This window comes from Chaetodon auriga, chromosome 6 (genome assembly GCF_051107435.1).
Source record: "Chaetodon auriga isolate fChaAug3 chromosome 6, fChaAug3.hap1, whole genome shotgun sequence".
In the NCBI taxonomy this organism is placed as follows: domain Eukaryota; kingdom Metazoa; phylum Chordata; class Actinopteri; order Chaetodontiformes; family Chaetodontidae; genus Chaetodon; species Chaetodon auriga.
The window spans coordinates 23,309,615-23,334,652 of record NC_135079.1 but is presented as its reverse complement, the minus strand read 5'-3'; the positions used below and the strand labels follow the sequence as shown (position 1 = coordinate 23,334,652).

Sequence of the window (25,038 nt, the reverse complement as noted above, 5' to 3'; positions counted from 1 at the left end):
TTATCAGAAGGTTCAGAAAAAGCTGTGAAACGTTTGAGCCTGTACTGCACCAAGCCTGCAGCCTCAGAGTGACATCAGCAGCTCATGACTGTGTTTTCTTGGTTTTCTGGTAAATATTTTTTGTTCTGTTCAGGGATTAAAGTCTGACAGTTATGTGGTCAGCTCTGTACAGATTGTGACATTCTGCGGAAGAGTAACCGTGATGCAACACTTCCACCCACCACACACACACACACAGACTTTACTATAAATAAGCTTAAGAAAATGTAGTTTAATCAGGAGATACTTCAGTGTTCCCTGTGGGGAATATATACTATATTTCACAGATCTGAATTTACTGCATTAAAAGCAGAGATACTACAGTAGTTGTACACTTAGGTGGAGGATCTGAGTACTTATTTCACTGCTTTGACAGTGATTTAGAGGAAAGCAAAAGAAGTGCAATACTTGGAAAAGCATGGGAAATACTGCGAGAACATAATGAATATGGATAAAATAAAGACAACTCTGTCATTGAACGGTAGGTGGGGATGTCAATATGCGGTGTGACAGTGCTCATGATGAGGGATTGAATGGGTTAACCTGGTTATACTTCATTTGTAGCATCATTACATCACCCTAATTATATTTGTTATGATTATAATTTACTTTAAGGTATCACGATGATGACCACGATTGTGAAATACATAAAGAAACAAATATAACTCATATTATAAATAGCCCACCCATCTGTCTATACGTTCTGTCCTTCATCATCATCATCGCTAACGCCCCTCTGTGGAGGCCGCTGATTGGTCAGCGCGTAGCCCCCCTCCTCCTCCAGTCCAGCCGACAAACAGTCTCCAAACAGCGGCTGTTGGTGAGTATCGAGCGCAGGTCCGGACGACGGGGACGCGGTGTGTCAGCGGCCTGTGTCGTCGCTGTAGCTTCAGGGTAAACGTGTGCCCCTCCCCCGCCTCTAGGAAACACAGAAGCCCGAGAGCAGAGCCGGAGGAGCAGCTCCACACGGCAGCTTTACCCGAACACACTGCGTCGACCCGCCGACAACTTCTGTACACTTCAGACGACTTCGCCTCACAGAAAACAGCGCGACAGAGGAGGAGAAAGGCGACCGAGGCTCCGTGTTCCCGCTCATTGTGAAGCTCGTCACGCCAGTGTGATCAATATGGTGACTTTATCAACCGTAGTCAGACCCCTGGCTTCCCAGCTCCGCCGACAGCTCGGCAGGCAGCTCCGGACCCAGCGGATAACGCCTGTGCGGAGATGCAACCTGACGGCGTGCTCCAGCAAATACGTGCTGTCGCAGAGTGAGTACCAACGGACAGCGTGCGTCCACACGGCCACTCATTTACACACACACTCACTCACTCACACACTCAGACACACACTCACCGCGCATGGCGGTGGTTTGGCTCGGGGCCTCTCTTTGCCTCCCAAGGCCTGTCATTGTGGGTCACACAGCATCAGTTAATGGTCACTTTTGTTGTCATCTGAAAACGTGCAGGGGGGCGCTGCAAAGCTCGGCCTGGACTTCCCTCATGGCTGGATGTGGGTCAGACTGCGCTCTGTTGACTCAGCTGTGTTTGAACCGGCCTCAGGCTCCAGGGTTTCCAAACGAGTATTGACATCCCTGATCACTGACCCATGTAGGGGCCATTTGAAGCCCTTTGACCTACATAGGAGCCTGCATATGTGCATTGTCAGGGATGTTGCTTTCAAGTGCACACAGGAAGTGCAGACTCTGTATTTGCTACCTGAGAATTATACCACGCAGCTGTATTATTTTGTGCCGTCACATCTCCACTAGGTGTATCCTTATTGATGTTTGTCGTCCACATGTCTTTGTCTATAGGACCGAGGAGGATCATGTGATAGACGTTGCTTAAAATGTTAAACTTCTTTTACCACTGCAGCTGAAAGATTCACCTGCGGGCGTGCTAAACAGGCTGCATGCTAGTAGAAAAGCATTTGAGGTGAGGTGTGTGGTTGTTTAAGTCATTTCCTTTAGTTCTGTCATACCCACAGAGCACCGGGACACCCAAGCTCGTCTGACAAGTCCCAACGACTCCTTCACCACACCCAATAACATAAGCCTTGTCTCGTTCACCATCTCAGGCCAGAGACCGAGTGAACATGCAAAAAGATTTGGAAGTGGAAAACAGTGCAGTGGAGTTTTATAGCTCAGCCATGATAATTAACAGGGTTCATATTTAACTTTAACAAGCTTGTTGCACTGGCCACTGTCTGTCCAGACGTTTGGTTTGGCTTTGAAGTGGCCTGCCGGAAATTTGTTTTCTTTGCATCAGCTGCCCTGTGATCTGTCCTCATGCTATTTTTTTCTGCTTTTCAGACTCATCAGGTAAAAAACAAACCCCTGTGACTCACAGGGTCGTGATGCGGTCTGTGCCTCCCTGAAGGAGAGTGGCATGCTGCCATCGTTTCAACACGCCAGGGGTAGAAAGATAAAGAGCTCAGTTCCCTGAATTGAGCCTTTCAGGCACAACTTCAGACAAATCAGAAGTCCTTTACTGGATTTGGCAGAACTAAGATCTGAGCCCCAAACCTTAACCCTAATATCTAAGATCAGCTAAAAGATTACTGAGGCGGACGCCAGAAAAAGTGTTTCAGCTGCTGGTTTGTCCTCTGGGATCGATTTTTGGCCTTTCTCATGTTAAACATTCACATGCATGATGAAGCCATCAGTGGATGATTAGCTGTGCTTTTGATAGACTGCTTCACAGACATGGCACAGAACCTGAGTGGAAACGTTATTTTGAAACATTTGGTGAGATTCGGTATGTTTTGTTGCCACCTGACAGAACCAGACAAGAGTTTGCAGGACGGTCCACACGCTCTCGCCATCCACGCTCTCATCCAGGGCGTGCATGAAAACCAGCGTACACAGCCATTTAGTATGCAGCAAGTTAAACCAGTTGGTTCATGTGCACGCCTCATTTAAACAGTGGGTGGGACGCCGGCGTCCTGCTGGGACTGATGGGTAAAAAGTGTAGTTATGCCGCTGCTGAGACGCGTACCACTGCTCACCATTGCCAGTTGTCGTAGGAACACAACATACTTTCCGGCACACAGGCTTTTCTTAGGTGACTGACTCAGCAGTGATGGAAAGGTTTCTTCCTGTAAGTCCAGATCAAAGAGGCTCTGATCCAGACTGTGGATGGGGGGCGCTAATGGTCCTGAACGGCTGTATCTGCACTCAGAAAGTTAAAAAGTTCATCATTTCAGTGGCTCATGTCAAGCTGAACAGGGTGCATGTGTGTTTCAGTTAGGGAATGAAAGGCAAGCAGTCACATGACCGTTCACATCGAAAACACGCCTGCATGGTTAGTCAAGCTTGATATGACAGAGAAAGATAAACTGGCAATAATAATTATTATCCAAACTGAACATCCATCATAGTTTATAGAATGACTTCCTGGTTCAACTTTGACCTACTCTGCTTACCGTAGTTGTACACATACACAGACACGCTTAACACACACACTTTACCTGAGCAGTGAAGCATTATGACCAACGTTTCAGGTGTGCTCACTTTGGGTTTTCCCTACAGATAACTGCTTTACAGCATCTTGCCAAACTGTTTCTCTGTGGTGACTGCTTGTGTTTCTTGCCCCGCTGCACTTTATTGAAGTGACGTGGATGTTTCCAGATCCCAGCAATCGCTTTGGTAGGGCCAGTGTTATCATGACCGAGGGACATGATGACCCAACCTACAAAAATATAATCCAAGCAGCCATAAACTGGACCTACCCATTCAAGGCTCCTTAACATAGACGACACAAAGACATAGTTTTCCTCCTGCTTCCTGTGTTATCTGTCAAGCACATAGTTTTGGTCTTATCTCTCAGGGTTTTGAGATATCCACACTTTCTCTGCATATCCTGCAAGCATCTCTGTCAACAGTTATAATAGGGTATATATCTTCAGTAGGTATCAGCTCCAGTGAAAATCAGAGAGAAGAAGTTGAGTCATCCTTTCAGGTCACTCCTGACTTTGGGTATATTAATGTATTATTTACCGCAAATAATTCACTAATAACCTCCAAGCTCCTTTGCTGGTTGGTAAACCATCTCACGCCAGAATCCAGCCCTGATTTGCTACAAAGCCTATCCAAGCAGCAACCACTGCAAGCACCAAGTGCCAAAAACTGCAGTTCCTCACATTGCCACTTGAGGCAGGCTCCCAAACCGAATCAGTCTCCATGGACCCTCATGCTAAAATGCCCACCTTTACAGCAGAAACAGACATGTTTGCAGCCTGGTACAAAAAACACCTTTAGTTTCTATAGCTAATTGCTCCATTCATGACAACTGAGGGTGAACTTTTCTGGAACTCACTCATTTAAATTATATTAAAGCTTAAAGTTATGCATAATTAAGGGCATGGCTGCTCTGAGTGACAGTTAATCACTAGGTTTTCAGCAATCAGGCTTCAGTCAGCTCCAGCCGAAACTACCAAAATCAAAAATCCACATAAATGGCTCAATAAATAAATTCACATTTCAATAAATGTACCAAAAATAATGTTAATGACATAAATAGATGTTTTTGTTTTAATGTGCTTCTTTGTTTGTATACCTTTGTATTACTGCCTCTGTTTATTTACTTTCCCATGAAGTGTTTCATTTTATTTATTCAGTTATTTGTTTTTAAATATGTGTATTTATTTAGGTTTTTTTCTTCCCTATTTGCATTTTTTAAATCAGTTTTCCAATTGAATTCTTGCCTCATTTGAGGTCTGATAAACAGTAGACTCACTGAGTGCCAGACGCCTGTTTTTCTGAGCTGCTGTAGTTTCGTTGGACCCACGTGAGTGCAGAGTAGTTTGGAAAGAATGGAGCGTACTGCTGAGAATAACAAGCTAATTTCTTCTTAGTGAGTGGGCCACTGGGAGCAAAGCATGGATCGTCGATCTATGTGCTCTGATGTCAATCAACCAAAAGGCAAACAGTTGAACCCATGACACATTTTAACTCACAGTCCCGTCATTGGAAACATCATTTTATGTCACATTTACTGATTTGATGCCTACTTAATGTTGTATTAATTTATTGAGTCATTTATTTATCTTTGATTTTGGCACTTACAGTCCTCCACAGTGAATGTGAAAAGCACTGACTGGTCCTTTCAACTGGTGAAGAAATGCTGGATGCTGGTTGACAGACAAGGACTTAAATCTGTGTTAAGTTTGAGGACGTCACTGTTTCCACACTCGGCCATTTACTAATATCTGCTCATGTCCACTGCTTGTGGCTGGAGACTCAGCTGGACTATTAACACACACACACACACACACACGCACACTTCATTTTCTGATCAAGACATCTGGCCGGTCATGGTCATGTGACACTTCAGGGGCACTGCGGAGTGACACAGTGGCACTGACACGCCATGAATCAGAACCTCAGAGCTTGCAATTACCCAATGAGTGACCATGAATGGCTGTGCAAGCAGTTATTGTGTGTCTGTGCAATAACAGAGTCAGGCAGCCAACTCCCCCAGGAGGAGCCGCTGAAATCCGATGAAGATGAAGGTCATCTCCCAGTCAGACCTGTTCAGCTCAGCACTCAGTGGAAACCTTAAGCCCTGTGCTGGATGAACGGAGAGGAAAACATTAGAGCGCGCTCCTTCTGTGCCCTTTGACAGCCGCACTTGACTGACTGCTTTTTTTTCTGCTGATCTTGGTCTGGAGAGGGAGGGAAACACTCCTTTAAACTGAGCTCTTTTAGACTTTAGAAATGCAAGATTGGACGGATGTGACATTTTTTTTGGGTGGATGTCAAGGGTAAAGGAAAATAAGGAGGAGGGAAGTATGGAAAATGAGTGGAGTTTGGGGTAATTAGAAGTCAGGTCCGTTGACAGACGTTGGCCGAGCTGGCGGTTTGACCGGCCAGAGGTCCTGGTCTGATTCCCCTGCTGTGGAGGGGAGCTGGGGGCGTGCCAGGACATTCCGCGTGTCACTTTCTGTACAGCCAGCCCACTTCTCTCTTATTTTGTAATTTCCTTTTGAGAAAAAAAGTAAGAGGACTTGGAGGAAGTGCTGGTGCTCACTGGCTCTTTTTCATTCAGTTCCTTCAAACGGCTCAGGGAGGAAGGAGCGTTTTGTGTGTGTGCGCCTGTCTACCACTGACACTGAATGATTTTTTTATGAGACACCTTTTGATTTTTTTGCTTTCAAAATGGACTGTCTGAAAATGCGGGAGGCAGCAGAGTATAACATGAAAAGTATTTCAGCAATTTCTCTTTTTTTTTTATTTTCATTGGCAGCAGACACTAAATTCTGTCTGTTATTTTAGTTTGTTATTTTAAGTTTGAATTGCTCTAACTTTTTTCCACTTTGATTTCCCTCCTCTCCTCCTCCTCCTCCTCCTCCTTCTTCTTCTCCTTTTCCTCTCTCCTCTCCTCCAGTGCATCCCATGTGGCAGGGACCTCTCGCGGTACCAGGAGGTGATCGTCAGTCTCCCATTGACATCGTTGTGCGAAAGAGCGTCTTTGACTCGGAGCTGAAGCCCCTGGTCACCAATTACGACCCTCAGACCTGCCAACAGATCTGGAACAACGGTTACTCCTTTCTGGTCGAGTATGATGACACTACAGACAAGTCCAGTGAGTAGACTTTCCTGTCTTCTGTGGCTATTGCTATAATATATACTATCTTTCTAAAGACACATTTAAATCCACTCTATCTATTAATTGAAATCTAGAAGGTAAATAATCATTTGGTTCATTTAGTTCCTCTTTATTAGTTGTTCCTCTTTATTAAGTACGAGACGGAGAGCAAGTCAGTCGTTTCCCTTTAAATCTGAATGGATTTAAAGGGAAACTCAGGAAGGGGAATGCATGTTTTGATCTACACAAGAGGATTATCTCCGTCTTCACCCTCCTTAAAGAGCCCACTGTCTGTAGGAAAAGCTGGTAATCGATGCTACACTTAAAACCGCTGATAAACACCGTGAGTGTCACGTGGATCTGGTGACTGTCATGTGACTTGCATGTCTGTCCTGACCTCAACAACGGCTGTATAGGCTGACTTAAAAGCATTGGTCATTTTGGTATAATTGCTAGGCTTCACCAAAACACAGTGTAACTTTCCAAACCATCAAATAAACCTTATTTTGGTAAAATTGCAAATGCTGTAAAGCTGCAAAATAAACCACTTTATAGTCACATGCCAGCCGTCTGTGTATTATGAGCTTAGTCTGGTGCTGAGAGAACAAAAACAGGTTTCTAACAGTACTTTATTGCCAGTAAAGTAAACAGAGAAACAATGGTCTGTGCATGACTGAAGGTACTGTAACCCAGATTCAGGCTTGAAATGGATGATTTTGACATGCAGCCGTATTTCCTCCTTATCAGTTACCCTTTACAGGTGTGATAAAAGGTCATTGTTATATAGGTGATTGTTGTCTCTCACTGTAATATTTCCTGGATGTTTCCAGGTCAGTGTGACTGCCTGAACAACCTGTTCCTCAGCAGACATCGTGCGTGGGATCATTTCCTTCTTTTGCAAGAGGAAGCCGGTTAGAGATAGGATCTGGCTCCTCTTCAGGACGAGCAAAATGTCAGAGTGTGCTGCACTGATACATGTGTCCTTTTGCTTTCTGGTGCAGCGCTGAAAGGGGGCCCCGTGCAAGACCAGTTCAGGCTGTGCCAGTTCCACTTCCACTGGGGTGAGAGCAACGCCTGGGGGTCGGAGCACACGCTGGACAGGAGGCTGTTCCCCGCAGAGGTAACAGACAGAACGTGAAATTGAAAATATCCCTGCAGGAACAGCAGGATACTGCAATTTTCTGTAATATTATCAAGAACCTAAGTGAGGTTAAAAAAAACAAAAGGAAATTTGCCTTAAAAGCAGTTGATTAAAAACACGGAGAGGAAGAAAGATCCCTCCTTCTCTTTATTATATTGTACTATCATGTACCCTTTGGGCAATGCTTTCATGTGTCTCACAATATTACGAGCATGCACAGGAGGTATATACAATAACAGGTCCTGTAGAACATCACCAAACATACAGCTGTAGCCACTCTGATACAGTTCAAAGCCTTCTAAACTTTGCTTTTCCGCTATACTGTTTAGTGGCATCACTGTCTGAGGTGATGATGATAACTGTCAACGCAGCAAATGCAGCGAGCCAAAAGTCACATTAGGCTTTGAAATTGATTCCTGCAGGTTGCTGACACATACGCCCAGCAGTGTCACGCTCTGTGTTACAGAGGAACACCATGTGCTGACTCAAACTTTGTTCATTGTGGAAGCAGCTGTAGGTAAAGGGCACCGTACCAGCAGGATCTTGGCATCTTTAGCTGTGCTGTGCATACCCTCTGTTGTTGCTTTAAAAAACCCTGACATGCCCGCTGCTGGAGTAATGGAATATGTTAAGTACAGACGCGCTGCAGTCACATGTGTGGCAGGTGTGTGTGTGTGCTGTCACATGACCGGCCCGTTGAATGGAAAAAGTCAGACAGCAGGGAATAGAGAGTCCTCTGCAGTTACTTTCCACGTGAGCAGACGGTCTCTTGAGGGTTAAAAGAAGAAGGAGAAATGGAAGGAAACAAATCTGCACAGATTAAACAGTGTAAATGTTGACTCACTTTGCAGAGCCATTTCTTTTCCATTCTCACGGGTCTCTCTTGACATGCCTGGAAAATTACTGAGAGTATTGTATCAATGACAGCCAGCCTGGCGCAGAGCAGGCATCATCATGCTACATCTATATGAGAACCTTTCCCTCCCCTCCTGGTTGTATAGCTGGTATCAGGCATGCTGCCAGATCCTTTGATGCACCTGGGCTTCTCCATTTCTCTCCATATCAGTAAAGCCAAATTCACACACTCTGCATGTATTTCTCTGTCAGTGGGTGGCGTTTGAAACGGACACAGCTCTGCAGCCTCACGTTTGACCACATCTGTTTTCATGTTGTTCCATTACCTTCAGCACACTTATGTAACAACAGGTCCCACTGACTGTGTGTGTCAAGCCCTTGTTGGTGCTGTAGGGAATGTACCCATGTCTTTGTTCTCATCACTCAGCAGTCTTTGTATGTATGTGTGCAGAGGATCGAGTTACAGTCCTGACGAACAACTTTGTTCCATGTTTGCATGTAAATGGCTGAAAAAACTCTACAACTGACACTGCGATTGCCTCTGTATCTGTTCTCCATGTCTTTTTCTCTGCTGGTTTACAATACATTTTATCTCACAAATAAAAGACAAAACATCACAGTGACTTCAAAATTCACAATACAATACAGTCATAAACTGTTATTTTGAAAAGACACGTGAAGGCAAGAAGGAATTAGTGGGTCGTTTGGAGGACATGATGAGTGGTCTGGGGATCAGGGGAGAGGGGCTAAAATAACCAAGCTTATGCACACACACACACACACACACACACACACACACACACACACACACACACACACACATGTATGCACACACACACTCACACAGACTCATGATGTGTATGTTGTGTGTGCCCTCAGCTCCACCTGGTGCACTGGAACTCTGACAAGTACAGTTTGTTCGAGGAGGCGGTGTGTGAGGACAACGGACTGGCTGTTATCGGGGTCTTTCTTAAGGTACATTACACACACATGCACGTTCAGTCATGACATTTTTCAGGTGACCTTGTTGCACAGTGACATTGTACATGTGCAGGTTGTGCTGTATGCATGATGTGGTATGTGTTGGATATGCAGCTTTGTACTGTGAGTACAATCCAGGTGAATGTCTAATGTCACCTTGTGTAGGTGGGAAAGAGACACGAGGGGCTGCAGAAACTGGTAGATGCACTGCCTGCTATCAGACACAAGGTTTGTCCACACACACACACACACACACACACACACACACACACACACACTGACATAGGTCACTTTTGGGAGCATTACATAGATTGGCATTCATTTCCTGGAGACTTACCCTAACCATAACCACTGACCTAAAAATCACATTTTTCCCATTTGAGGACCTTGCTTCTGTCCCCAATTGGACAAGTCATGCTCAGTTAACTGGTCTTTGGTCTGAAGTCTCTAGCAATGGTAGCATCACTTCATTAGAAGGTGGATATTGCTGCCCTCTAGTGGTTCAATACAGACACTACAGGACCGGTCAGACAATCAGAATATTTAGCTCCAGGAACTAAATTCAGGAACCAAATCTGTAACTAAAAGCCCTTTTGATGAATTCCTATCTGCCTTTCCATGATAAGACAACAGACCACAGATTAAAAAAAAAAACTGTTTGAGACAACCACTCAGTCAGCCCTCGAAGTTCTGGGAAGTAAAGTGCTAAAGATGTATTACACACAATATTGTTTTTTATTTATTGCTGAAGAATTTTCTACATTACAATTTACACATCTTAATGGTAAATCAGTGCACAACCTATTAGCTATAATATATATGTAGTCCTGAAAGTTTTTCTGGTATGAAAATGTTTATATATTCTTACATACTGATAGTTGGTAAGAGCACAGAGTACATTTCCAAGGTGTCTGGTTGGAGGTCATAGTTTGCCCTTCTTTCACATCCCCACTGCTTCACTGCTTATCACTAATGTCTGATAAAGTTGCTGTTTGTCTAGTAAGACCAAATGCCACAGTTGTAAACACTCATTGTGTAAATCATAGTTGACACATGTTGGATAGTGATTAGATCATGATTGTAGTATTTAGATGATATTTTCAGTGTGTGAACAGGGCAGCAAAGCTCAGCTGTCGTCTTGCTTGTCTCTTGCTTGGAACATTCAAAACGATTCAACATACATCTGAACTGACCATGTCTTTGTTTTTTTCCATGTGTCTGTCTCCGGCCGTGTAGGGCAGCGTGGTGGAGTTCACCAGGTTCGACCCCGCCTGTCTGTTACCCACCAACACTGATGACTACTGGACGTACCACGGCTCTCTGACAACCCCCCCTCTGACAGAGTCTGTCACCTGGATCGTGATGAAGCAGCACATAGAAGTCAGCCATGACCAGGTGTGTTTATGTGGGGAAATATTTCATCACACAAGTTTATTATTTGTATTTTAATACTGAGCTACAGCCTTCATTTTATCCGAATACATTTTATCGGTTTAGTTCAACTTAAGCTGCAGTGATTAAATTTTTTCTGTCAGCGTTGGAGCTGCAGCTCCTCTCTCTTTAGCCTTATATTCATGAAGGAGCTGTGCGCTGCCTGCCCAGCACCAAACGAGGAGACGAGCAAGGGTAGCGACAAGCCGGTGAACAGCATTCAGAGACACGTATAGAGCTAAAAGGAGAGTGAATGTTGGATTGACCTTCATCAGGTGGCCAGAAACAATGACGCTAAATGCATGCTCTTGTTTCTTTCTGCTGGGTGTGTTAATACACACTCAGCACAGCACATTTTGAGGGTTATGTCAGATGTTGTTCCGCTGCTTCCAACCAATCAGCTAATGCAGCTTTAAGCTGAGCTGAAGTCTGGACCGACCACCAGAGGGCTCCTGTTGGCCTGTAGAGTAAACCTCTGCCCTCCCCTCACTGTTGCTTTCAGTAGCAGCTATGCTGTCAAAGTGACATAAGAAACTGGTTCCAGGAGCAAGGTGGAACTTGCACAACAGCATTTTTTTGCCTCAAGTTTTGCAATCTACTTGTATTACCCAAAGAATGAAGTGAAGATAAGAATTCATTGATCCCACTCCAGGGAAATGAAGTCGTTACAGGCAGCAAGTATTACAAAAAGCAAAAACAGTGGCAGAGAAGGGTCAACATAAAAAAGTGTGCAGGATACAGAGTAGAAAAACAACTATGTATATGCACAATATATACAGTTTAAATAAATACTGTTGCCAATATGGATAATAAACAGTGTTATTGCACAGTTGAGAGAAATATCCAACTTACAAAAGTGGGTTTATGATGTAGAATTAGGAAAGACAGCATCAGAGCTACATTACATGATGCTGGAGTCAAACAGTCTGACAGCTGTTGGGATGAAGGACCTGCGGTAGCGTTCTTTCTCACACACTGGATGCAGCAGTCTGCATATCAGCCTGTCAGAGACTCATCCTCACGTTTCTTTTGCCCCCTCCAGCTGGCGGTCTTCCGGAGCCTCCTTTTCACCTCAGCCGAGGAGGAAGTACAGAAGAGCATGGTGAACAACTTCCGTGTGCAGCAGCCTCTCTGCGGTCGCACCGTCCGCTCTTCCTTCACTCCCTTCCTCCAGGAGGCGGAGGGCGACAAGCGCCCCCACTGACGCTGCTGGACCCAGCGCACACAGTAACACACGTCATGACCACCGATTCACACAGTGACCGTACCAAAGCTACCTTTACTCTGCCATCAGCTGTCCAGGCTCTCCTTTCTTTTCGCTCTGCCGCAACAAAATGTGTCTTTGAAGCAGAAAACAGATTTTTAAGTATGACAAAGTTTCCTCAGAGCAACATCGGTTCTACTTTTTGCTGCTTATTGCTTTTTTTTTCCTCTAATTCTACAAGCTGTTAACCATTTTACTTGGAGGATGTAGGGATGCTTCTGTTTCTGGATAGTTGAGGATTTCATTTTCTTTAGATTTTTTCAGATTTTGGTTTGATTACCAACGAAGAAGGGATGATTGCAGTGGGGAAAATGTCATTTTATTGATTTTACTGACATGAATCGTATTTATTACTTGTTTACCGTTCATCCAGTTACTGTACATGAGTTGCAGGTAAAGACTCAGCAGCACTGGCCACAGTCGGTACTACACCAGAGTCTGCTCTGACTTTTCTCCATATAAGGAGCAGAAAGCCCAGGAGATCTGACCAGACTGGAGTTATCACCTCGGGAGTGTGTCTCTTGAGTAGAACACATACCACAGTGTGTCTGTTATCATATCCACTACCACAGCGTCAGTTTTTTAAATCCAGTGTGATGGGATGTTGGGCTTGATTGATTTTATCATTTATGCATTAGTGAGATGTAAATGTTCCTTATCTGTTACAAAGAGATTATACTGTATACAGTACATCTGACATTCAGAAAGCTTTGTTTTTAACAGTATGTTACATACAAACATCTGACACACACAGTCGGGTTCTGAAGGAACTCTGCTGAGCCTTGGTTCTTCCATGCAGAACTATGAATTATGTTACTAATACGCACAAACTATACAGGTTAGTGTAGCACATACATGCTTTTTAAGTGTGTTCAGATTGAAATAAGCAGTTCTCTTCCATTACTTTTTTTGTTTTTTTACTTCCAAGTACCATAACCGCAGTGCCTTAAATATTCTCAGTGTGAATCACTACTATTGGCATCACGTCTTTGAGCAAGAGGTGTCTCCCTCTTACACTTGTTCCACTAAGCTATGGATCGACTCCAGTGCTTAGTGATTGCTCGCAGTAACAGTCAAGGCTCAGGTGACATTTACTACGATCCTCACCTCATTTATTGTTTGGGAATGATGTGGGAAGTGAAATGGAATGAGCAGAACTTCCACAACATACCGCTGTGCTTCAGCCGGTGAGGGGCATAGAACAGGAGGTGTGTAAACCTGGAAAAGACTCTCAGGTGGACCGATTGAATCAAGTCTTTATCTTGAGGAGACTGCTGTCTTCTTTAGTCTGTCTGGTTCAGTTACGTTTCTGTGGTCTCTCAGTATCTGTTCATTTTTGTGGCTGATGACCAAGATTCATCAAACATGATTGGACTAATCACGTTGTACTGTTTTGGGTTAGGAAAGGGCCTGAGGAGTTACACATACTGTTGTAGTGTGATGTCTGAACCTTATTGTCTTCAATGTATTAATAAGTCACACTGAGGGTAGTACCATGAGCAGCTGTGGTAGAAGCACATAGCATTGTAGGGGAGACACAGTGGGACCAACTGACCACAGCAGCCTTTCGTATCACCTCGCCTGTCCACCACTGTCTGACAGATACAGTATGTGTATACTGGCCTTCACGACAGAGTCATGACGTCACTTCCTATCTAGGCTCTGTTCCACTCTCTTCTGTAACTCAGTTCAGTCTCTCATTTGGCATTTCTTTCATTGACCTTGCTGAAAAAATGAAGCCTGTTCCTGAGGTTTTCTTATCAAGACAAATCAGCATCCACTGCACCGGTCACTGTACGAAATGAAACCCTAGTCTGTGACCACAGAAAGAATTACAGTCTCTGCAGTGTTATTACAGACGTGTCTGAGCGAGCCGTGACACCTCCACTCGCTCATGGACTCGCGTCTTTTGAGCCATGCAGTTTAGATCTTATGAGGAATGGTGTTCATTAAGGGCCAGTCCGAACCAGAGGTATTAAATCCATACTGCTGAGAAAGGCTCTGTTCCACGGCTGGATTTTTATTTACTGCCATTGTTACTAATGTCAAATTCTGAATGAGGTTTTCTTACTTCCGGGACAGAAGGCGTCTCTGTACTTGAGCTACGTAAGGCACGCTCGATGTACTTTATCCAGAGCGTTAAAAGCTTTACACTAAGGAACATCGAGCGCTCCTCTGTGTGTTTTTCAAATCCAAAAAGCAGACACAGTGTTTTGTAACTAAAAGTGAGCTTATGCAACCTTGCATCATCTTAAGGAGTCTGGCATTCTGCCTGCTTTGGCTCATGTCCAACAGTTGTGATGCACTGGTTGAATCTTACTATGCAGCACGATTAGAGAGAGAGATCTGAGGAAAAGATGGGAGGAGAGAGAGGAGGGGAGACAGAAAGCCAGACGGGAGATGAAGGTTTTGTTTCCGACACACAACATGAAATGATCTGTTGAGTTTCTCAGATTTGTCTGATTTCACTTCTTTTACTTCAGGACAGGAAACTGCAGTTACACCGCAACCCAGAAAACCACATTAAAGGAAGCGTATTTGACCACTTCTTCCATACCCATGTGAAGGTCTCTCCCATTGATATACAGTTGAGTTGCTGCAGTGGTGAGAGGTTACGGTTGTCAATATAATCCCTGAGTAACAATGCCACAGCCCCAAACTGGCCCTGATCTGTTCTGAAATAGCCGCTCCCGCCCTCCCAGGCTTGCATCAGGCACACACACCCTGTCCCATCACCCCAGTCGCTCCTCCATTGGCTCCCCAGTTGAGGCCTAGCGTGAGGCCATGCTCTGAACAGAGTGAGCGGATGCGTATTGAAAATGTTTGAAGCCATGTGATGTTAATTTGGCATGAAGGCTGCTGATTTGCGAGATAAATGCTGAAGAGGCTGCAGGGGGTGGATGACAGGTTTGAGAAGATTTAAACTGCTAGGTGTGAAATTTTGATGATGTCCATCACTCACACTTTGAGGAATGCTGTGTGGTCGCTTTTCCTTTCTTTACATCTGATGCAATACAGAATGTGTGCTCAGTGTGTTATACTAACATGGAGACAAGGGACCGAGTACTGCCTTCATATCATACATCTGTGCTTTATTGATGTATTTGAATTGTACACCATTGTCTGCCTTCATGTTTCATGGCATTTTACTCATGTCAAGTTACTTTTTTATGCCTTTTTTTTAAACTTTGAATGCAATGAATATCAATATATTCCAGTACAAATATCCAATCTTGGGGAAATGCTTGTCCAAATGGCCTTTTCTATGAAAGCTGGAGTCAGTGATGAGGCATCAGAAATCAATTTAAGGTGATTTTGTTCTACATCACAGTTGCATAGATCTTTTTTTTTTTTCATCTTCTCACAGCTTGTATCACTCTGCTTTTCTGAACCTAAAGTATTACAGAGCACTGCCACCATGCTGTATTTTCTTCATGATGTTTGACACTATGGTTTCCTTGCCTCCTGTTGCTCAGTGTGTTTAATGTTTTAGCAGGTGTATGTTATGTATGCTATACACTGTATGCAGTGCATATTCTAGCTGTTTATTTGTTCAGTGGGCAGCCAGCATTCCTGCCCTGTGGGACTTCACTAGGCCCCTCTCCCCTCCCAGTATGCTTTGCTCCACCTGGATGGCTCTTTATAGGCCCCTGCCCAGCTGTGCAACCAGGAAGCATTTTGCTCCCAGGGACCACTGCTCCAAGCAGAGGCGGCAGGAATGTTGAAACCCCCCAATGATGTCACATGATTCAGATGTAAAGATAATCTTAAAGAAACTGACATATTAATAAATAATGTATAACAATAAACTTGTGATGTAGAAAGGAAGCCTGTCTCTTTGCATTTTTTTGTATTGTTGTGTAGAGATGAAGTGGTGCATTTCATAAATATCTGTGTGAACTTTTAAGCAAACCTGAATTGATAGAAAACACCAAAGTGAGGAGCTGCTAATTAAACTGTCTCTTTGTAATTCACTTTTCACTGCTTTTCAAAAGAAGTGACTCAGAACAAAGTCATCATGAACAGAAAAGAGAAGAAGAAGAAAACAAGAAAACTAGGAATACAAATATACAGAGGATAAGCATTAGCATCACCCATCATAGTGTTGTCACTCATGTACCAGCATAACAACAGTATACATGGTAAGAAAAATGATCCTTCCTGTCTTAAGCTAGGGCGAGTATTGGTGAACGTACCGTTGCTCATTAACTGTCTTTCCAAGAAGTTCACACATCTCCATTGTTCCTCCTCAGACCCACCTGACTCAGGTCCTCTCTAAGCATGAACCAGGGCAGCTACATGTTTGAAAATAAAAACTGTTGGACACTGCCTCTCGGTCTCAACCCCCACCCTACCCTCACCGATACCTTTGAAGCCCCCTGACACAGCGAGGGGATGTTTGGTGGCCCCCACCCAGACGCCTGGGGTCCTGAGGGTGGGTTGTTTACACTCTTTTATACACTGCTACCACGGCCGGGTGTGAGTTTGGGTCTCCACCTGATTCAAACCAAAGAAGTGGCGATTGAAGCCGACCTTTGCGGGTGTTTATTGTGCTTGGCAGCAGGGGAGAGGGGCCTGAGTCCACAGGGACGCACCAGTCAGCCTCTGCTGGGCTTCCCCTGATTGTATGAATGGACAGACTGACTGGAGACCCCGAAGCTTTGAACCGTACAGTTTATGTGATTCTCAGCATGCACGTGTCTTTGTAGTCAGTAAATGAGAAAACATTTTATATCCGCTGAATGAAATGAGACCAGCAATGGGACTTTGCAAACACATACGGTATGTTTTGTATGTGAACTGAAAGTGTCGCTGAACCGGCAGTATCAGAAAGCTGAGGCTGATCAGCCTGTGTATATACAGTGGTATGAAAAAGTGTTTGCCCGCTTCCTGATTTCTTATTGTTTTGCATGTTTGTCACACTTAAATGTTTCAGATCGTCAAACAAATTTAAATATAAGACAAAGATAACACAAGTAAACACAAAATGCAGTTTTTAAATGAAGGTGTTTATTATTAAGGGGGGAAAAAATGTGTTTTTCTTAAGCCATTCAGATTGAAACTTGCCCTGTTAGCTGTTGTAAGAGTCCCCTCAAGAAGGAACACAGGCAAATACAGTGGTGTGAAAGTGTTTGCCACCTTCCTGAGTTCTTATTTTTTATTTATGTATTTATTTTTGCATTTAGATTAAATAAATTTAAATGTTAGACAAAGATAACACAAAATGCAGTTTTTAACTGAAGGTGTTTATCACTAAGGGGGAAGAAAATCCAAACCTTCATGGCCCTGTGTGAAAAAGTGATCTTATCCTAAACTAAATAACTGGTTAGTCCGCCCTTAGCAGCGACAACTGCAATCAAGCGTTTGTGATAACTGGCAATGAGTCTTTTGCAGCGCTGTGGAGGAATTTTGGCCCACTCATCTTTGCAGAATTGTTGCAATTCAGCCACATTGGAGGGTTTTTTCGAGCATGAACCGTCTTTTTAAGGCCATGCTGCAGCAACTCAATCAGATTCAGGTCAGGACTTTGACTAGGCCAGTCCAAAGTCTTCATTTTGTTTTTCTTAAGCCATTCAGAGGTGGACATGCTGGTGTGCTCTGGATCATTGTCCTGCTGCAGAACCCAAGTGTGCTTCAGCTTGAGGTCACGAGCTGATGGCCGGACATTCTTCAGGATTTTTTGGTAGACAGCAAAATTCATGGTTCTATTTACCACAGCAAGTCTTCCAGCCCCCCCCCCCCCCCCCCCCCCCCAACCATAAATTAACCATGGTTTATTCCATCTTTGGAAAGCTGAGTTCAATTTCTCTAGCCACACCCAGGCTTGATGACTGCCACACCTGTTCTCAATCAAGAAATCACTTAAATAAGACATGCCTGACAAAGTGAAGAAGACCAAATGATCCTCAAAAGTCAGACATCATGATGTGATCCAAAGAAATTTAGGAACAACTGAGAGACAAAGTAACTGAGATCTATCAGTCTGGAAAAGGTTATAAAGCCATTTCTAAAGCTTTGGGACTCCAGCAAATCACAGTGAGAGCCGTTATCCACAAATGGTGAAAACATGGAACAGTGGTGAACCTTCCCAGGAGTGGCCAGCTGACCAAAATTACCCAAAGAGCACAGCAACGACTCATCCAAGAGGTCACAAAAGACCCCACAAAAACATCCAAAGAACTGCAGGCCTCACTTGCCTCAGTTAAGGTCAGTGTTTATGACTCCACCATTAAAAAGAGACTGAGCAAAAATGGCCTGCATGGTAGAGTTCCAAGACGAAAACCACTGCTGAGCAAAAAGAACATTAAGGCTTGTCGCAGTTTTGCCAGAAAACATCTTTATGATCCCCAAGACTTTTGGGAAAATATTCTGTGGACTGACAAGATGGTTCATGCTCGCAAACACTCCAATGTGGCTGAATTGCAACAATTCTGCAAAGATGAGTGGGCCAAAATTCCTCCACAGCGCTGTAAAAGACTCATTGCCAGTTATCACAAATGCTTGATTGTAGTTGTTGCTGCTAAGGGCGGTTCAACCAGTTATTTAGTTTAGGACACAATCACTTCTTCACACAGGGCCATGAAGGTTTGGATTTTCTTCCCCCTTAGTAATAAACACCTTCATTTAAAAACTGCATTTTGTGTTCTCTTTGTCTAACATTTCAATTTGTTTGATCTGAATGCAAATAAAGAAATGAGGAAGGTGGCAAACACTTTCACACCACTGTATTTGCCTGTGTTCCTTATTGAGGGGACTCTTACAGCTAACAAGGCAAGTTTCAATCTCTCCCAGTTTCCTCTTTTGTGTTCTGTAATTTGGTCATCCTTTTATAGAAACAAAATCCCTTCTTTAACACCACATAAAATTTTACTCTCCATGTTTTCCTTATTCTCAACAAGTTGCACTCTGCCACTCAGGCCCTGCTCAGACTTAATAATTTCCTTAAACAGCTTGGCACTGTAGTTTTTGGCCAATGTTGCTTGAACAGAGTAAGTGTTTGTTGGGGATTATTTTCAGCTGTGGATTAATACACATTTGGAAGACAGGAAGACAGTGCATGTATAACTGGGTCAAAGTAAACAACGGTGTGTGTGTTCATGGTAATGAAGGAACATGTCACCCAGTGCAACAGTGTGACTCAGCCGCGCTTGACATTTTTGTGCCAATTAACAAATGGCCGGATGCTAACATACCATGAGGGTTAACGATGGAAAAAAATTGTATTTAAAAAATTCAACCAGCAACAATGTCTGTGGCTTTCTTCAGTAGAAAGTGGTCACAATGTGTTTATAGAAAAAGATGTTTCTTGTGAATGTCTAAATAATATTTTCAGTGTCTCAAAATATGGGAAACTTTGCTTTGAGGTAATAAGGTCAATTTCTTGATTATTATTATTTGGAAGAACTGATCCTTAAACGCATGACTTGGCTGTACATAGACATGCATAACTTGGAATAAGTCTTGGCTGACTGTCAAAAGTTGACAGCTCAGTTGTGAATTGCATTTCATGTGTATGAACCAAGATGGCGCCGCACGCGTGGCAGCTGGTTACAGCAGCTCCATCTGTTTTTCTTTGTCTTAGTGTGTTTTTGTGTTTTTCTCATGTTTAACACTGTACTTATTTTCCATATTGGCAACAGTATTCTTAGAAACTGTACATATTGTACATACATAGACTCTTGCAATTCTTTTTATGCACCAGTATTCCTCAAGTGCAATTCCACATATGACCTTGGTGGTTTTCTCATAAGAATATTGGCAATAGTATTTTTATAGGCAGTAGTATTTTTAGAATCTGTACATAATGTTCACATGCACAGTTGATTTTTATTCTCTAGCCTGTATCCTCTTTATCTTGACCCTTCTGTGCCACTATTTTTGCTGTTTTTGCTTTTTTTTTTTAATACTTGCTGGCTATAACAACTTAATTTCCCCAGTGTGGGATCAATAAAATCTTATCTCATCGTATGTCCACTGAGATAGAAGTGTACCTCTTCGTCTACACCACCGTGATCTTGTTCGCTGGCCATCGCTGAAGCAGAGAGATGAAAAGAAGAAGGTTCTAATTAGAGAACTCGTCTTCCTGTTGTCCTTCTGTTCTCTGTCTGAGGGGAATCGTTTTACATCAACAACCCATGAACCCCTCCAGTTCTCTGTACAGGCAGAGATATAAACAAGAACGTACAATGAGAGGCCCTCTTCCCTCAGAACTCCAAGCCAGCTGCTCTTCCTCCTCATCTTCCTCCTGCTTTACCCATCGTTGTGCTCTTCAGCCTGTGATGTATTTGTTTGGTCTTTCAGATATTTCAGACAAAAGACTTCCATCCATGTGATCCCCGGTTTGTCTTCAATGCCCCGTCCAAACTCGTCTCACAATGTCATATTCATACAGGCTGCGCTGTTTGTAGTTACTCCTGACAAAGCAGTAAACATGTCCACAGTTAAAACTGTCATTTGCTGATATAGAAACTTCAATTTCTGCATATAAAATGAATATTTCGAGGCCAACCATTTTTATTACATGACGGTGAACTTGAGTAAACATTGATGGAGTTGGACTTAAAACTTGGAAAAGAATACACAGTCCTTCCATTTGGGGCATTTTTATGTCTTTACAGCTGCAGCAGAGAGATGGTATGCAACATATTACGGCCCCTTACTGGACATGAACAAGCAATGTTGCAGCTTATAGTCAGAGCTTTAACCCTGAGGCCACGACTGTGTCCTTGTCCCTGCACACCGGATGGAAAGACAACTCTGAATAAATACGCATAAAGTAAAAGCAGATAAACCATGTGGAATTCTGGGTACCTTTAAGAAAAAAAAAAAAAAAAAGCTATTAAAAAAGTAATAAATCAGCTCAGTCATACTTTGTTAGTTTATTCTTGGAATAAATACTCAGCTGCTTCTAAAGTGATACCCTCTTTAAAAGCAGCATTAACTGTTTTTTTTGGCCACTTGAGGGTTATCAAATTGATATAGTGAACCAAGCAAGCAAAAAACACGTCTATTTATAGATCCAGCAGACACTGACCAACACTAACGTTCATTTGATATCGTGTTTCTGTTCACCTTATCTCCAAAAACTCCTGAGGGACCTGCAGTATCTGTCTGTGTAGCTGCTGATTGCTCCACCATGTAAATGCAGACAGTGTAACAGTTGCATTAACTGCTCCTCTTTCAACCTTTGCATCTCCCACACTTTCCAAGAACGTCAGCGGGACTAAAAGTTCCTCACACGCCTTGATTCATTTCAAAGGCTTGTGGACAATGTTGGGTGGATATATTGTTTATGTGCTCCTGTAGGCTATTTGATGATTTCAGTGGTCAGCCTACATGCAGATTCCCTGGGAGAGAAGGTGGAAACAGTGGATGTTACTACAGCTGCTGGGACGGGACCTCTCCCACACCACAGTGTCATGTCTTTGTTTCTCAACATTTTCCCATCAGTGCAGCGTTTCCTCTCATTTCTGCAACTCTACACATTTTGGTTAAAAAAAACAATCCTATCTATCCATCAGAGTGGGAGGTTAGGAATCTGTTTTCGTTCATGTAACACATGGTCAGCACTAAACCGAGCCAATATGACAAGAGGCAGTGCTGTAAACGGTGCCGTGTGAAGACATTTAGCATAAAGACATCATTGTTATGTTCATTATGAGACATTAGTGCCACAGAGGACCAGGCCTGAGAACAGAGTCAGCCTCTAGACTGTACACTGCAGTTCACAGTGTGTCAGTGGGTCAGACTGTGGGAAACCTGCTGACTGACACAAAACACAGACCCACTATCTGCAGTTCTGTTGAAAACGGAAACATTTATCTTGCACCCTTAAGCAACAACATGTGTGTGTGAAATGTGGTCTTAATTTTGACAAACACCAGCAGTTACAGTTGCAGTGTTGCAGCACTTGTTGCTGCATCATGGCTATGGATCATCTCCAGCATAGTCTAACAATACCAAACATGGAAAGAATGTCTCACACAGAGCCTTTTCATGCACATCCTTGCACACATAAATGAATAGATACTCAGATGTGAATCTCCCATAAAAGAATACAGCCTATAAACAATGATTCAAAATGATGATGCTTCAAAATCTGTCTTGATCTAAAAAGAGGGAATTTGTTAAGCCATTAAGACAAATAAAGTATCGGCAAGTGGTACCTGTAAAGATAATCAAATACAGTTTTTCATTTTATGTAGAGGTCCACAAAAAAGAACATTTCTCCTCAAACCAGGACTTTGACCGATGCAGTTTAACTAGTATGCAGTAGGTGCAATGAACATTCACCTTTTTAAACACTTAAGCACCAAATAACTTGTGTGAGCTGCAGATGCAAGCAGAGCCATACACTTGTATTTCAATGCTATGTTGCATAGGAAATTATATTTTGAAGTCAACCTCCCACAGTGACTGAAAAAAAAGCTCCTTCATTTGTTCCCATGTCTCTTGGGGGCCTGTGGGAGCTGTGGAGCAGGTTTACAAAGACAGACAGACATGGATTAAGGTATATTTATGTCTCTCTGGCTTGTGGCTCAACCTGAGATGAAGGAAATACATTCTTCAGGCTTTGTGCAGATGGACAATATCAGAACACACCTTTAGGCTGGGTTTGGCTCAGAAATGTTGACCGTGTCCACCTCGTCTGGACGAAGGAAATTGTCTGTTTGTGGCTTGTGTGTGTGTGTGTGTGTGTGTGTGTGTGTGTGTCAGTGGATGTGTTTGTATGCATCAGAAGTATTAAGACCACGCTCAGACTTTGTCTCAGAGGGGAGCTTTCATAGTCTATTCTATTCTCATTCATATATACAAACGCTCTGTGTGTGTGTGTGTGTGTGTTTGTGTGTGTGTGTGTGTATCTGTCTCGTTCTGATGTGAGACAGACAGGATACAAGAGCGCTTCCAGTTTAAACCGTGATGTGGCTCACGGTGGTTCGCTGATGTTTACTGTGAATGTATCTGCGGCTGAGCTTGTAGGACTGGCACAGAGATGGCCTGAGAGTCAGCTGTCACGGTCAAATTGCAGAGAGTGTGTTGTCTGGTGTGTGTCTAACCTGGATGTAATCCCAGTGCACTCCTTTAAAGTCGTCCAGAACATTGACTTCAGTCTCCCATGTGACAACCCTCACAACACCACCACGTCCAATCCAGCAGCTCCGTGTCTCAAACTGATCCCTTTGGCACTCAAAGCCGGAGCAGGCTCCAACCGCACACTCAAGGCCTCGACGCATTATCTGCCACTCCTTTCCCTCAAGTCTCCTTCTCTATTGTCTGTCAAAAATCTGGGGCATGTTAAGGGTGCAGTTAGTTAAGCAGAGTCTGCAGCATTGTTGCAGGCTTGAGTGTGACCTGGCACACTTCCACACGAACTCTGCTGCTGAGTGCTTGTAGCTTACTGATGATTAATGAACTCTTCCTCATCAAACATGATCACCTGAAATCCCAGAGAGGCAAAAATAGAATTCCTGTGGCTTTGATGTGTGTGACTTTGTATTTGGTAAAGAGAAACTTCTTAAAAATACAGTACAGTTTTAACAGGAAGTCTAACCTGATGACACACACTGTAAAACAAAACCTTACAGTTCATTGCTGAAAGGCAAAATATAAAAAAGAAAAAAGAAAAAGTTTATATAAAAGATGGTGTTTTTGTGATGAAAGGATTGCTACACAACTATGATTCCTGGGGGTGAGGAAGGGTGTTAAACCAGAGGAGTTTAGTTTTAAAGCTCGAACATTGATGGAAATACAGAGAAATACTGCACCTGAAAAGGCATATGCACAAGAATGAAAGCAGAAAGCTGAACTGTTCCTGTTTCATCTCTTGCTGCTCTGCTTTCTGTTGTTTTCAATCGTATTTCAATATTTGAAGGATTGCTGGATTTGCGGCAAACCTCCGTTTAAATGATTTTCATCTTTTGTGTTAGCAGCATTCTGTATTTGGTATACGCCCCCTTTATGTGGGGGATTTGATCACCTTACAGCAAAAACTCCGGGGTTTGTCTCAGAGGGGGCTTTTCTGTGTGGATGGCATTTTGTTCTTGTTTCCTGCTTACGTACAGGTTAGGCGAACTGACTCCACTTGCCTGCAGGTGTCACACCTGCAGGCAAAGCGAACATTGCTTTCTGTCAGAATCAGCCAGAATTTCAGCAAATTGCAAGACATGCAATAAAGACTGGGTGATGACAACTCTCAAAGCTGATGGGAGGAAATTTCCCTGCTCAGAAAGTGTGCCAAATAAATATTGGAATTATCATAGCAGGCTCATACTTCACTTTCAACATTTACATATCCAACCAGTTTCAGTGGAGGAGGGATGCAAAGTGACATCAGCTGCATTCTGTCAGTCAGTGAGTGTCACGCTATGATTCATTCATGACTCAAACTCTGGGCTTGGCAATGCTTTGACAAGGATGGGCCAACTCGGTAATGGCACAAGATGTTTTGGATTGCCATTCCTGCGGGGGGAGCTTCAACTCCTCTCAGGCTATTTTCAGAATCTATGTCTGAAATTACAACGCCACAAAGCCAGGCCAGCTGATTTTGGTGCTTGGCTGGCAAATTGGAAAGATTGTTGACTGCTTCTTCCTCCTGCGCTGTATGATTGGTATTATCTTGTCGTTTCATGCAGAGATAATGCCATGACGACCCGACTGCGGGGCCATGAGGTTCCTCTTAACCCAGAGCTGTGGGTTAAGTGCATTAGGGAGATGTAGTACCACCGTTCGTCGCTAGAGGG

General features: G+C 43.4%; 1 protein-coding gene across 2 annotated transcripts; it reads left to right on the top strand.

The window, feature by feature from the left end:
- Nucleotides 1-825: 825 nt before the first annotated feature.
- ca5a (carbonic anhydrase Va) lies at nucleotides 826-16,126 on the top strand. Of its 2 annotated transcripts, none has more exons than XM_076732006.1 (7): nucleotides 826-1,307; nucleotides 6,426-6,623; nucleotides 7,628-7,746; nucleotides 9,502-9,597; nucleotides 9,769-9,831; nucleotides 10,840-10,998; nucleotides 12,077-16,126. In XM_076732006.1, the coding sequence occupies exons 1-7, from the start codon at nucleotides 1,166-1,168 to the stop codon at nucleotides 12,236-12,238; spliced, it is 939 nt and encodes a 312-aa protein (XP_076588121.1). In that variant the 5' UTR covers nucleotides 826-1,165; the 3' UTR covers nucleotides 12,239-16,126. The 2 variants fall into 2 exon arrangements, with proteins under 2 accessions (XP_076588121.1, XP_076588122.1); XM_076732007.1 differs by lacking the exon at nucleotides 826-1,307 and adding an exon at nucleotides 6,104-6,242.
- The last annotated feature ends 8,912 nt before the right edge of the window (nucleotides 16,127-25,038 follow it).